The sequence below is a fragment of the Aquila chrysaetos genome, chromosome 3 (genome assembly GCF_900496995.4).
Source record: "Aquila chrysaetos chrysaetos chromosome 3, bAquChr1.4, whole genome shotgun sequence".
Lineage (NCBI taxonomy): Eukaryota > Metazoa > Chordata > Aves > Accipitriformes > Accipitridae > Aquila > Aquila chrysaetos.
The window spans coordinates 67,335,002-67,349,978 of NC_044006.1; the positions used below are offsets into that span (position 1 = coordinate 67,335,002).

General features: G+C 44.2%; 1 protein-coding gene across 4 annotated transcripts in view; it reads left to right on the plus strand.

Annotated features, from left to right (window-relative positions):
• Positions 1–349: 349 nt before the first annotated feature.
• The window catches only part of DIP2C (disco interacting protein 2 homolog C), a 337,185-nt gene continuing 322,557 nt past the window's right edge, over positions 350–14,977 (plus strand). For 3 of the 4 annotated variants that reach the window (XM_030009287.2, XM_030009289.2, XM_030009290.2), the window contains exon 1: positions 590–791. In XM_030009287.2, the coding sequence (XP_029865147.1) occupies positions 707–791 (85 nt within the window). In that variant the 5' untranslated portion in view covers positions 590–706. Of the gene's footprint in view, positions 792–14,977 lie in introns of all 4 variants that reach the window. The other variant, XM_030009286.2, reaches the window with a different exon arrangement.

Sequence of the window (14,977 nt, forward strand, 5' to 3'; positions counted from 1 at the left end):
ACGCCGCCTCGGGGCGCCGGCCGGCGGAGCGCCCCGGGCGGGGCGGGGCGGGGCGGGGCGGTCCCGCTGCGCGGCCGCGGAGCGCCCCGCGGAGCGCCGCCGGCGCTGGGGCGCCCCCTGGGGGCCGGCGGGGGCGCGGGGCGGCGCGGTCACGTGGATGTGACAGCGGCGCTGTGCCTGGCCAGCAGCAGTCGCGGCAGCGGCACCGCAGCGCCAGGCGCCGCCGCCAGCCCGAGCCGGGCAGGGAGGAGCGGGCCGGGGCCGGGGCGAGGCGAGGCGAGGCGAGAGCCGCCGCCGCCGCGGTGCCGGGCGGCGGGGGGTGGGGGGTGGGCCGGGCCGGGCGCGGCGGGGAGCCGATGCGGAGCGATCGCGGGCGGGCGGCGGCGGCGGGAGCAGCAGCAGCAGCAGCCATAGCCATGGCGGGGCCCCGCTGAAGGAGGCGGCGAAGGAGGAGGAGGAGGAGGAGAGGGGAGGAGAGGAGAGGAGAGGAGAAACCTCCGCATTCCCTCCCTCCGCGCCCCGTCCCCCCGCGCGGACCGCCCGCCCGCCCGCCCGCCTCCCCCCGCTGCATGCCCGGCTGAGACCGCGGGGAGGACTCAGCCACCCGCCGCGGCCCCGCCGCCTTCCCTCTCCCCGTTCAGCCGCGGACAAAGGGGGAGAGCGGGGCAGCCAGAGGAGGGGAGAGCCCGTCCCCTGCCGCGCGAGCATGGCGGACCGCAGCCTGGAGAGCGTGTCCCTGCCCCTGGAGGTGAGGGCCCGGCTGGCCGAGCTGGAGCTGGAGCTCTCCGAAGGTAAAGGGGCGGCGGGGCGGGCCCGGCCCTCGCGCGGGCGGCGGTTGGCGCGGGCGCGCGGCAGCGGAGCGGAGCGGCAGCCCCCGGCCCGCTCCCTACCCTACCCCCCCTTCCCCTCCACACACTCCGCCCTGCGGCCCTGCTGCCCGCCGGGCTGCCGCGGTGCTCGCCCCGGCCCCCGTGGCGCCCGCGGGCTCTCCTGGCGGACCTCCCCCCGCTCCCGCCGGCGGGCTGGCGGAGGATACCGGCGCGGGTGTTTTGTTCTACCTGTGAATTCCCCCTCCGCCCGCTCTCCGCCGCGGCGCTGGCGGGGGCGGGAGAGGGGCTCTGGCAGCAGGGCCGGCCGCCCCAGCCTTGCAGGCTGTGGTGCGGGAGGTGGAAAAATGCGTACGGCTGGCTCGGAGGGGTTCCTGCCCTGCCACGAAAATGCAGCTTCACGGAAATCTGCCGTGTACCTGCGTGCACCGCCCCCCCCCCCCCCCCCCCCCCCCCCCACCGTACCGAGGGACTCGCCACGGAGTCCGCGCAATGTGTGTGTGTCGGTTGCAACAAAATACCCCATGATAAGGTCGTTTTGGACAATACTAGTTAGGTCGCTTAGAGGAAACGATGGTTTTTTTTTTTTTAATTGCGGGATTTTTTTTTTTTTTTTTAATATGTATAATTGAAAGCTTGTGGTGATTTTCTTGGCGTGGTTGATCTTGATGCTCCGCCGGTTCCCGGGTTGGGAAGGCTGTCGTGCAGCCCGCATATTGCTGTTGCCGTGGCTGGGAGGATGAGCCGGAGCCCCAGCCCGCCCTCCTCTCCTCAGCCTGGCTCCAGCTCCCCGTTTCCATGTGTGTCAGTCAGCTCCGGTTAAGGAAGGAGAGGCAGGCGGCGATTAGTGCCTGTCAGGATCCCTCGCTGATGGGGATTGAGCGCCCAGAGTGCCATCAGTCTTGGAGACGATTTTAGTGTATCAGATGTAATCTGTTCCTCCCAGAGGAAGAGAGTGGGGAGTATTTATACGCATACACTGATGCTAGGGTTGGCTCTTTCCTGAAATGAAAAACTGCTATTAGCTGCCCCCCTTTTTTTAATGGAAAACCCCAGATATCGGGGTTCATTCACCACCGAGAGGCTACAGCGCTTAACGGAAGGGGCAAATGACCCAGCATGTCCCAAATTGCTTATTGGAAGTCGTCGATATATTGAGCTGTCTGTCTGTCTTTCTGTCTTTTTGTAACGGTTTGTAAGGGCTCCAAGCCAGAAAGTAAAATGCGCTCGAGCCAGTTTCATCAGCAGGGAGGAGCTGATGTTGACATTGTATTTTCCTTTTAACGCTTTAAGGGTGAAGAGGAGAATGAGCTGCTGGGATTGCTTGTGGCTCTCATTTCTGTGCCTCCCCCTCCCTGAGGGTGCCCTGAAAACCTGAAATAAGAGGAATTATATACAATATTGCCTTTCTGTGATGCACTGCCCGTCGATTGGCCCTTATCTGTGGTAGTGAGGGTGGGAGGAAGGACTGTTTATATCACGGTATACGTAATGTTCTCGCTTCATGCAGAAAATGCTTCTTGGTGTGTATCACATCTTTGTCTACGCACCAATGAGATACTAATTAAAACAGCTGTTAGTAAATGCTTGCAGAAGACCAAAATCAAACTGGCATAGACCTTCAATAAGAAATATGCTAATTCAGTGTACTGAAGTTGTAATACAGTTTTACGGTGCAGTTTCTGTTGCTGTAAGCATAATCCAAGAAGGCTCTGAGGAAGTGGGACGTGGTTTGCAATTGGACATCTGTATTCTGCACTGCTGTAGCTTCCCTGCAGCTAGAGCTGGAATGAATTTAGCCCACTGACAGAATCTTTCCTTCTGTGCCACTGATGTTACACCCAGCAGACGGGATAGCTTGTGTTTTCTGACTGTGGCAGCCTAAAAGAAGGTCAGTTGGAATTGGGAGGTGGGTGGAGAAGGGGTCAGCGTCCCGGTTTCAGTGTCTTCCCCCAAGCTGCTCTTGATGTGCTCTTCAAGTACGTGACAGTGCTCAGTGCCTGAGAAAATGAAATCATTCACTGCTTAAAGCACCCGTGTTGCAAGTCCTGGCCTGTTCCCAAAACTAATCCCTACAGATAGTGGGATCAGTAATTTGTACAGTTTTGTGCTGTAGAAGACTGGTCGTACTCTGGCCATGCTATCTCAGAGTTAAATGGTTTTCAAGGCAACTTGGTACATCTTTATGCCCTGAACGTGCAGCACCTTGCGTTGTGTGGTTAACTTGACAGTAATGAGCCAGTCTACTGGCTTCAGCGGAGTACATTCACTGAGATACACACTCATATACATAAAAGTTCACAAGACTGAGGTTTTAACACGTGTGTGTTAGGGTGTCTCTGCTGCCTTCGTGAAGCAGGAAACTGTTGAAGGCAATAGACAGGCAACTGCATGCTTAAACACATGTTTGGGTCTCATTGATAACATTGGGAGCTGAGTGACTGCCGTGAATTGTGCCCCTTTTTAAAGTGCTTTCCTGAGTCAGACTTGCTAGGAAAATATTTTTCAAATGCTGGATGCCTGAATCCGTTTGCTGTGTTGTTCGTGAGCATGAGTTTTTTAGTTCTGGTGCTGCTGAACGCTGTGGGTCTCACAGCTGCTGCTTGTACCCAAGCAACCCGGTTCTCTGGAGCCAAAACCTGTTATGGACAGTGCAGCTTTAGGAACGGCTTCTGAAAGCAAGCTGCTGCTTTGTGGAAAAGAGAGGAGCACTGGCAGGATTATTGCAAGATCGTTTCTTGGGAGTGAGCTAAACCTGTCTCCTTCCTAGCTCTTGGAAGTGTCTTGTGCGATAGCGCGGGTCCTACCCACGCAATGCATCTCAAAACCTAACATAAAATAGCTGGTGTCCGTGTGACCAGACCGCTAGTTACTGTGTCACTAGCACAGCGGGCACTGTGCAGATGTTGTAATTACAGTCTTCACTGGTAGTCATCATACATTTAAATTTGGCCGTGGTATTTTCCCCGCTCCTTGTAGCTGAATTCTGAGTTCCTTTTTCAGCTGTGCACTAGGCATAGCCTCACTTGTGGCAGGGATGCAGGCAGGAGAGCCTCAGGAAGCGGCTGCTGCCGGGCAGGTAGCACGTGCTTTTTAGATGGTAGGGCAAAGTGCCTTTTTTTTGTGAGCGTTTAGGCAGTTCTGCACTGCTTGTTGGTTGAGAGGGAGGAGCAGTTTGTCAGGAAGCTGTTTACTTGGTATTCTGCTAAGATTGTCTCCGTGGCAATCCTAACCCGTTGGTTATTGTGGGCAAGCCACATGCCTTCTACCTCCCCTTTGTTGTGGTCTGAATGGGCTTTTTTGTTTTAAACATAGCTATTTAAGAGGTACTATGGGTGCAAATTAGAATAACCATTTTAGTTTTCGTTACTTTCATTATTATGATTTAGAAGGTGAAGATCAGTTAGAATCAGAAATGCTTACCAGTGTCCTCCGTGCCTGCGTGCAGGTAGCCTGCCCCACGCAAGGAGTGAGTGATGGAGGTAGCCTAGCACTCAGATGAGAGCTGAGAATGACTTTCATGTTGATGTATTGGCATGTAATGTTACGTTCAGCTTAAGGCATCTATATAGCACACTTCTTGACGGTGTTTTCACTTCATTTTGGGAGGGGGAAATTGCTTCTGGGTTTCTCAAAACATAAGGAGCGCAGCAGCAGTTTAAATTTTATGAATACTAGACATTGTGGAATCATCTTTATCCCACCAGATAGTCTGAAAACATTTGTTTTGCTGTGTTTGAGTGAATGTGCCTGATGCTGGCATGTTACATACGTGTTCTTTGACACTGTAGTAGTTTCCGCTGAGCGTACTAAAGCTTGCATTGCTCAAAACTATAGCCCTCCTAGGCTGATGCAATCAACGTGTCACTCTGCAGTAGTTGTTCTTTAGGGCTGCTTAGAATTTTACGAGGCTTTAGTTTTCTAACGATGTATAAAATTGTACTGGGTGGAAATAGATGAATCATCTTGTTTTTTAGAATAGCTTGGGGGTTGTTAACTGAAGAACTGATTTAATAAAACCAAGAGTCCTGAAATGTGCTGTCGTCTTAAAAAAAAATGTAATTTTACAACCCCTCCATTCTTAAAAACACTTAAAAATTTAAAACAAAAAAAAAAAGCAGCCCCCCCAAATAGTTTTCTCATTTTCCCCTCAATTTAAGGATATACAAGGTTATATTGCCCTTCCAATTACTTCCTGAACCAAAATTAATTGGGAAAAGATGCTCTACAGTTCTTCCAGTATTTTATCCAAGTGTCAGATAACATAGCAGAAACCCTTAAAGAACCACAGACGCCACATGGAAAATGTGAAAACCATCCTGTTCAGAAACTATTCTCCCTATATTCCATACTATACTTCCAGTCCTCTTCCATTTTAAACATATGAGGCATAGCAGGTTTTTTTTTTTTTTTTGAAAGTCTGAACTTTTCTCCAAAGACCACTTTCAAGAAAGTGTCAGTAGATCTTTAGTGAGTGTTTACTTATTTCCAAAGGCACTGGATGTGCACTCACCTAATTAATTTGGTCCTCAGCTTTTATTGTATCGACTGGCTCGATTATATTTGGTAATATTATTTGGGTTGATTGGGTCATTGTCTGGCCAGGTTTATTATTTTATTGGGTATAAGTTCTGTCTTTTATTGCCTGCATGTAGTCACTGAGTTGGGGCCAGAGAACTGTAGTTAGCTTTTCTAGTTAGTATTTCTCCATAACATTTGCCAGCTGACTCTTCACCTGTGGAGAGGTTTCAAAGTGTGAAAATTTCAATAACTAGCACACCTCTGTGATTTGGGACACAAATCATCCTTTTAATTCACTCCTTGAGAGATAGTGCTCTGCTTAGCAAGTGGGTATCACCTGCACAATGACAAAGTGTTAATACTTTCTGAGTTTAGGTGAGAAATGAACTAAGAAATTCAATACTCACATTTGCTTCTTGTTGTTTTTTGAGCTGTTAGGGTGCAGTTGGCGTATGTTTTCAGTTCTTTTTCTGGCAAAGAGAGGACTAATTTACTCAAAATACATAAAGCTGAAATTTTCATGTAAGTTACATGCAAGATCTAAGGCTTTAAGAAAAGATACCAAATACCATGGGAATTATGATAAAATCAAGAGCTCTGGCAACAAAACCTTTTCTTTCTTTGTAAGATGAAGCTCCTCTCATCAGCTGTTCTATTTCTTGGAAGGTGCTCAAGTTGGAGAGGGACTGTAACTTGATTATTTTAAAAACAGGTTAAATTCACTCCTGAGTTAATAACCATTTGCATTTTAAGGCACTGGAATTTGAAGTTTGTTTTTTGTTTTTGCCTTTTTTTTTTTTTTTTAAATTATCTACCTACTTCGCTTTACTGTGCTATTTGGACCGAAGGGCTTTTAATGGGTGGTGTTGTGTCGAAAGGATTCTCTCTCACTTATTCAGTAGAAGTACATTGTAATGCCTTGTAAAATAGACTATGCAAATCTCCAGGATGTTCCCAGAACAGCTGTCCCGAAGGCATGCTGTAAATATACCTTTATTGCCAGCTGATGTTCAGCAGCATTGATGCCCAAGGGTTACACTTAATAGATCATTCAGATGATCTTTACTGTATTACACAACAGACATACTCGAAAAACTTTTCCCAGGGATGTGTGAAAATTGCCAGTGGGGTGTCAGTTTTATAGGCAAAACAGGCAGTAAGCAACGTATTTATAATGAGAACATGCATTGTAAGGAGTTGCCCTTTGCAGCTTCAGGGTATGTCTGCATGATTCTGCTGCACAGTGTAGGGAGCAGAAGCCAGCACTGCTTCCCCTTGCCAAACCAACAGTGCGATGTATACCTATGGTTGTGAGTCAACGTGCTGCTTTTCTCTAGAAGGGTATTGACCTGCCTTTGTTACTCCATTGTAAGGGGAGTGCTGTCATTTTGATTTGAATAGTCTTTATTCTAGCAAACCAAATATCCTTTGGTATCGAAGGAGTTCAGATTTAGCACACCTCTTCCCTTTGTGTTTAATTTTTCTTAGGGAAAAATATTTTCATGCTGTATAAAAGACAGATATAATAAACTCATTTTTGATGGAGGATTTGGATTGGGAGCAGCAGAAAGATCAATGTTTCTCTGAAGGGACATCAATAGACTCCTTTAGGTTTTCATAGCTCAGAATGGATGTTTGTGGTGTGGTACAGCAAATCCTAAATGTACCATAGCTCTTCTATACTTAAAAATGCATTGACTGCATTTTAATTTTTTAAGAGGCTATTTGTATAACGCGTCAAGCAGGACATATAATTTTTTAAAAATAACTGCTTTAATTCCCCGGCAACTGTCAGACAAGATGACTCACTGCAGTATAAGAATTCACCACAGCACATCACAGATTTGACACAAACTCTTAATCCGTGTAAAATTATGCATGTATATTCCCCTACCTTCCCGGTGGGTGAGCTTCATTTTTGCCAAACTCCTGATGATCCCATTCTGCGTTCTCTCCTCCCCCGCCTCCTTTTTTCTCCCTTTCTTGTTGAGAATCTCCTTGCAGTCAGTAGCCCCAGCCGCAGGGTATGGATGCAGCAGTCTTTTCCTGTCTTGTTAAGAGCCTTTCCTGATCATTAATAATGGCCCTGATTCTCTCCTTGACTGTGGTGGTGTGGGGGGCATTTCCAAAGCATGATTGCTCTCTGCAGGGTTATTTCTGATCTTTCCTTGTATTACTAGGTAAACATACACTAAAAAACTGGAACTGGTTTCATTTAACTCCACGTGGTGGAATGCATCAGGGAATTGCTCATTTTAGGCCTGTATAAATCAATCAAGTTTTTTTTTCAGTAATCTTAGCTAGGGCTTCTAATTGCTAGCCAGTATTATTTATTGCTAGGATTAAGTATAACTTTAAAAGATGTATAAAACATATTGGGGACATCATGATCTTCTGCAGTAAAAAAAAGCAAATGTAGGAATAGGAATACTCAAGGCAATTCAGCTTGAGACACATGCTGGGAAGGCCATGGCCACGGCTTTGGCTGGAGCCTCTGGCTGCAGAAGAGGGAGCTTCTGCCCTAAAGCCTTGTGGAGTCCTACCAGAGCAGCCTGTGCATGGCTCTCGAGGGATGAATGAAGGCATGTCATGGTGCTTCTTGTAGTCCCTTCTGTGAGAACAGAGTTGATTGCTGGTTCTCGGCAGTTTGATAGGCATAACCTGCAGTGCTTAGAGCAGCATTAGGTGCTGGGGTGTGGATAATTGTTGCATGTTTTACAGCAGAAGTTAACATTGAAAAGTATATGATGTTTGGTCTCAATGACCTGTTTTTAAGAGTATCCTGTTAAATGGATACATGACTAGAGAAAGAAAGAATTCTTACAAAGTATCTTGATAACTTGGAAGGGAAGGTGTTTCCTATGGCTTTTTGAAGGGGCTATTTGATTTCCAAAAACTGCACTGAACCATTTATAGGCCGTTTGAGGTGGTGTTTGCTTTTATGTGTATGGCTGGGTCTGCAGAATGGTGGCCATTGAGGGGAAGGAGGGATTCGGCTGGGTCTGCAGAATGGTGGCCATTGAGGGGAAGGAGGGATTCTTCAAATGTTGTCTGCTTATATGGAAGTAAAAATGGATGTTAGGATCTGTGTTTGGTCCTATCTGTCTCTTGATCCAGAAACCATAGCTCCACACTAACCATGACATCTGCAATTTCTTCATTTGAATCTTAGCTTGATCTGTATGTAAGATTAAAATATCAAAAAAAAGATCTTGTAAGTCTGGTCTGGTAGGAGCTGTTCAGAAGCCAGGAAAATGTTTCTTAACAAACTCTGTGACTGAAGCGTAAGTAATGGAGCCTGCTTTTTCGCTGGTGGGCTGGTGGTTGAAAGTCTGCCTAGACTAGCAAAAGTTCAGAGACTTTTGGTTGGCTTAGAGATCCAAACGAAGTGTGCTGACAGTCTTTTTCCTAGTGTGTGGATGTCCATGTGTCCATAAACAGCCTCGCAAAATAAAGAGACTGTAGCAATAATCTGTTCACAGAAAGAAAGCAGGCCTGGACTATCCACTCTGTGTGGCCCCTCCACATGGAGTTATGCAGTATTAGCAGGATGATTAGAGGGCTGTTGCATCTATTACCATTTAATGCGAAAATAGACCAATTGGTCTTTGGGGTTCTAGTATCTCATTATGGAACAGTTCTGAAATTGTACATAAAGTTTCTTTCCGAAATCCATATACTCTATAACTACAGCCTCATAGAGCTACGTGCCTCGAGGTCATAGCAAATAATGAAACGTCATCTTTTTTCATTTGAGGGGATACCCTTAGTCATATTAACTCATATATTTCATTGTTATAATTGCAAGGAGAATGAGCAAAATCTAGAATTTTACATGCCGTGCCTCTCTTACCCTTGTTGAAAGAGATGTATTTCAAATAACGGGATAGTATTTTTGGTAAATGCCTGAAAAAATAAAACGATGGCATTGTGGTGACATGCGAACAGTTCAACTTTGATAAAGAATCTTAAAATGGAAATTGTGTTTCAAATGCTAGACTTCTTTGACAGATGCCTGAGGATGAGCAAACAACAGTTATCTAGTGAAACAGCAAAATGCAGAAACATCCCTTTTCTTTCCTGAATGATGACAATGGCAAACCCCTCTGCTGAATTCACTGGAAGAGCCCAGTTTCATTTGCCAAATTTTTTAGTCTAAAAAAGGTGAATACATTGTTTAGAAGATAGTGTAAGTTTTTCTAAGTGTTGTGAAGTGAGGGGTTAACTTTTTTCAGGAAAAATGAAAAAAATACTGTTGGACTGTGGAGTGATTTTTACTTCTGAGAGGGAAAATAACAGATTGGCGATACTTTTAAATGGCCCTACTTTTAATCGGCTCTACTTTTTATCAGCTCCATGTTGTAATGGAGAAGGTTGGTTTGTTGTGTTGAGCAACAACGAGACTATCAGGAATTAAATTTAATGATTTTTTTTTTTTTATGATGAAAAAAGTCTTGCATTTTATGTTTATGAATTTTATGCTACTAAAGCATTTGACACATTCAAGTCACAAGGTTTTATCTGCGTCTCTCGCAAACTCTGACCTTAGTCCTACGAGTATCCATACCACAGGCTTGGGAGAATTTGACAAAACAGTTCAGAAGAGATCTTGAAGGGTGACCAAGAGTAGAGACATGGACGTTGGGGATTAAAGCAGTCCTAATAAACATTGTTAACTAGGAGGAAGAAGGGGAGTTTATTTTGATTATTTGACAAACCTTGTGTTGGGGGAGGAGGAATACTTTCTCATAGTGCGATATTAGTGCAATGTTAGCAGTCAAAAACATGAGAAAATCCAACTCCTAGGAAGGGAGGTTAGACAAATTCATATTGGAGATAAGACAGAAAATACTAATAAGGCTAGATAAACACTGAAACACTTGCATAGAAAAGAAGACTCAACAGCTTTCTAAAAAAACCTACCCACTGGTAGACTTAACAGAAGTCTCCTTTCTAAGGAATACCGAATGTAAGAAGTTTGTGTATGTAGATAGATAACGTAAACCACTGAATCCACCCTTGACTGGAAATACGCCGGTTTAAGTGCAATAAGTACTTTTGTAGTGGCATTTTATAAATGTTTTAGTCCAGTGTTATGATATATATTTTCTGATAACTTCAAAAAACACTGCAACAGTTGAGAATGTCAGGTTTAGTATGTTTTTGGTAGTTTACTAGTGATGACTTGACATTTACTTGCAGTAGTAATTTGTTTTAAATCAATATTGAACACTGTAAGGATGTGCATACATTACAGTTTGAGAGGATATCAAGTGCAGCCGCTCTGATAATACTTGCCTAAATACTGACTACTTGTATATTTACGTGTAGCTCAGGGGACTTCTGTATAAGCATGAAGTGGCAGAACAATAACATTTTTAAAAGCTCCCTTAAAATTTGTTATATGTAGCTTATCATTGGCTTTTACATAAAGGTAGTGTCCTTTTTAATCATTTGGATAAAGAATAAGAAAGCACTCACTTCCTCTGAAGATTAATCCTTCCTGCATCCTATTCCCTGATACTTCAGGGAGGTGAGGTCTGCACTCAACAATGAAATGAGTTGCAGTAAGACAGTTAGTGTTTTATTTTCCTGCTTAAGTTGTGTATTTCCTTTTAACTTTCATACAGTAGATATATATCATGGTGTACATTTTTAGTTAATAGATCTGCAAATATTGTTTCTTCCATTGCCCTTTAGTAGTTCTTGAATATTTTTATTATTATTTGTAATTCCGTATGTGATTTTAATAAGCCTTGAATCCATGCTTTTCCAGCATACTAAGTTGCAGCTAATGAGAAGCCCATTTCTACTTTGAAGGTGAACCCAGTTCTCATGGGAAGGTTTTATCAGGATGGCTGCTCTTTGCTCTGATGTCTTTGCTTTTGCCTCACTGGCCAGTTGTGGTAACTTGGGTTTGCTCTCTGCACCGTGGTGATAGGTAAAGGGTATAGGAGCAGTGAAAATGTCTCTGTGCCTTTGTGCTGCCATCGGAAGGTCTGTGAAAACTGTTTTGTTTATTGGGAGTTTCACAAAGCTGGTATCTTTGACCTCCAGAGGCAACCACTTCTGGAATGAACAGTAAAATGTAGAGAGGACATATTCCTTTGTCTGCAGTGGGAGAAGTAAGATACTTCCTTTTGCTTAGCCCAGACACTGTTTTTCTTCTTGAGCACAGTGATGCTTCGCCCGGTATTGTCTGCTGATGGTACTTCTGAGGAAGATGAGGGCTCCTGGGAAGTCCAGTATTTCTTCTTTAGCTTTGAAGGTCAGCCTCCTATCTGTTTTTTGTTCCACAAAGGTTGCTGTGCAGCCAAGTGAGGTGACTGGGGTCACCTTGTGGGAAAGTGAAGAAGCAGTGTGTGGGATGCCTTGAGCCAGAAATAGGCACAGTGATGTTAAATTTCATCTTTGACTGCTGGACCTTTTAGAGACATGTGGTAACTTCTGGTAACCTAGTCCTTAAAAGTTTTCCCTCCAGTATACTGGAGGGAAAGTATACTTTTAGAACAACAAGTATAGGAAGCCTGGGCTCTTTCTTGTCAGTGCCAGTTTCTCTGTCCTTCTGGGAGGAATCTGGCTGGTTCATGCACCAGCTCTTTGTACTATTCAAGAAATACGCTGGGTTCTTTTCTGTCCTGAAGGTCATGCAAAACCACAGCACCTCTGAAGCTTAAGGATTTTCAATCTGAAGTCCTCTTGTTGTATAATGCTGTTTGTCATTCCTAGGTGGTGGTCTGGCATTGGCTGACCTGCAAAATGCTTTTCTGTGTATTTTGATAGGAGAATATCACCTGCAGTGTTAGGTCTATTATACATCATTCAGAATGTCAAATTGCATATGTATGTTGCTACAGGTGCACTTCGGCTGTTCATGATTGTAATTGGTTACTTTTGGTAAATAATAAATGTAGTTTCAGATCTAACTTCCTTTATGAGCCATTCTGCTTCAGAATATACTAGAAATAACTCCAGGCCTCATCTGCCAACTTGCTCCTCTGTACTTTTTTAGGGCTGAGGCAAATTGAGTATCTAGGACTACGTTAGACTGAAATTGGGAAGAAAGAAGCCAACTCTTCTTTAGAGTTGGCTTTTTTAACATGAACAACTTCATGATCTAAATTTTACACAGTCTTTTTACTTCTGTCATAAATCTGCTCTAACTCAGACACCCAAAGAAGACTCCCCTGACTTCTCTGTAGATACAAGTTGTTTTGCTAGTGGGGGCCTTGTGGAAAGTAATAGTTTGAAAATGGTAGCTGATAAATGCTACCTAAATGTCTTATTTAAGTAATAATAAAACATGTTATTTATGCTGCTTCATGAAAAATTGCTCACATGGGTATGTCAGGGTTAAGAGAGAGAATAAAACATCTAAGTAACCATATCGTTCTGAAATACTGTGGCATCTGTTTTTCTCCAGGCTTCTTTTGAAAATACTGTATGACTGTTGTCATGGACTGCGTCACCTCCCTCATCGGGTTCTGCATTCCACCCCCGGGCCCAGCAAGGACAAAAAAGCAGCCACACCTCCCGGAGCTGGGCACCTATGAGTGTACAGTAGGAATTACAACAAAATTACAATAGGAATTACAGTCAAGGGAGTAAATAAAGTCTCCCCAAAACAGAAGTATGGGAGTACTCTCAACGTAAAAGCCAAAGCTTCATTTTCAGGGGCTTGAATAAGGAGGGAGGGTGAGTTTTGCCAAAATATATTCTTGTATTTATTTTTTCACTCAGAATGAAGTCCAGTTCACCTAAAAATAAATGGCAAAAACTATGTTGGGATCAGGACTGCACTACTGGGTGTACTTCCACTTAAAGCTATGTCTGTGAATAGTCAGAAACAATCTGTGATATTTAAGGATCTATGCCAGGGTGTATGGTAGAAAGAAACAGATACTTTTTCTTCTCCTCTTCTCTTTGTGTCTAGTCATTGCGGGTACTAAGAGAAGTTTTGCATTTCAGACAGAGCATTCACATATATGGAACAACAGGCCAGGATGTACTCCCAGTGGAAAGATAGGGACCCCATTCAGGACTGGGAAACTAGTCCATATTTAGAGAAGTTGTTACCAATTTGCTGGAAGTAACGAGTGATCACAAAAGCTCTGTAGCATTTCTGGTCCTTTGTGAAAGGTAACACATGGTCGGTATCACCTCTTCTTATGTGACAGAGAAAGAGAAAGCCAGCATACATTCCTTTTGCTCTCATTTTTGCTACTCCTCACGTCTCTCGCTCTGTTTTTTCCCTATTGTTTCATTGTAAACTCTGACCTTTGGCGCTTCTCTCCAAAGGCACCTGGCCCTGGTATGGCAGGTCAGGGTCAGTCTGCCATCCTGTGCCATGTATTTCCATTCCTTGGTCATCTGTCTTTCTACCAGTCCTCTTAAACAGCAGACTTGTGTGCAGGATCACGATGTAGATAATTCATGTGATGCCTCCTTTTGCAATAGCTTCTTTTTTTCACATGTGAAAGCGTGCTCATGAGACATGTCAGGATCAACGTGCTGAAAATTGAAATCTTATAAGTTGACTTAAAACAAATTCTTGTCTTGGAGTAACAGACTTGTTAACTACTGAAACTCAAAGACTGTAGAGACACTAGCTGAGGTATATGTGTTCTGCTAATCATGCTTGATGTTTGCTTTTTTTGGTTATTGCTGTTTACTTCTACTTTATCATGTTTGCTTAGAGCTAGATTAGGATTTTCTCCATGCAGTGTGAGGCATTTATGGAGAAACGTGCATCTTACATTTTTTGAAATCTGATCTGGAGATAAGTAATGACATTTATTTTCCACCTAAAAATGCATTTCTCTTAATAATACTCCCATTCAGTGTGGGTTTGGTTTTTTTTTTTTCAAATTCATGTGAAACCCACACTAAACAAAAATACAGCTTACAGAGCCTGAAATTATGAAGGAACTACTTGCAAAGAGCCGGCAATGCTGTCTACATGATGAAAGCCATTTAAATTGTTCAGGCATAAAGCATGGATTAGAAACTGTATCTTCAAATCATCTTTGCATATTTATGAGTACACCTGTTACATAAGCAGTGGAAAGTGCTGAGATTCCTCCTGCCCTGTGCCACGGTTAGCAGGGTGAAGAAAAACAAGATCGTTTGTCAGTTTAAGTCTTTTAAATCCAAAGTGAAGCCTTATCTGCCTAATAGCCTAATACCAGAGAAAGATACTGTTTGTGTTCAGCAGGGCTGTATTCATGTGACTGTCAGTGGCTGAATTACTGCTCTCAGTTCTATATAAAGATTCCTGCTCCCACCCTGCCCCTCCCCGGCACTGTCATTTAGCACAATGTGCAGCATGCAGTATGGCTATAAAACATCCCTGAAATACTGAAGTGTGTCTTCTTTCACGCTTGTATATGGAAAAGAAGAAACAAATAGAGGGCCGCCTTCTTGGCTTAGTATGTTAACTTCCTAGCTCTGTTGGGTTCAGCGCCAGCTGAGGCAGAGTCGTGTTACTTACATGTGTTTTCAAGCATGGCCTATATTCAGGGGAAGAGTTGGGGTGGTGTATGATTGCCATATCCTGCACCTCTTCTCTGCTCAGTGAAAGCGTTATGTTCAGTTTAGACTTTGGTGTTAATTTGAGTACGCACAAAATA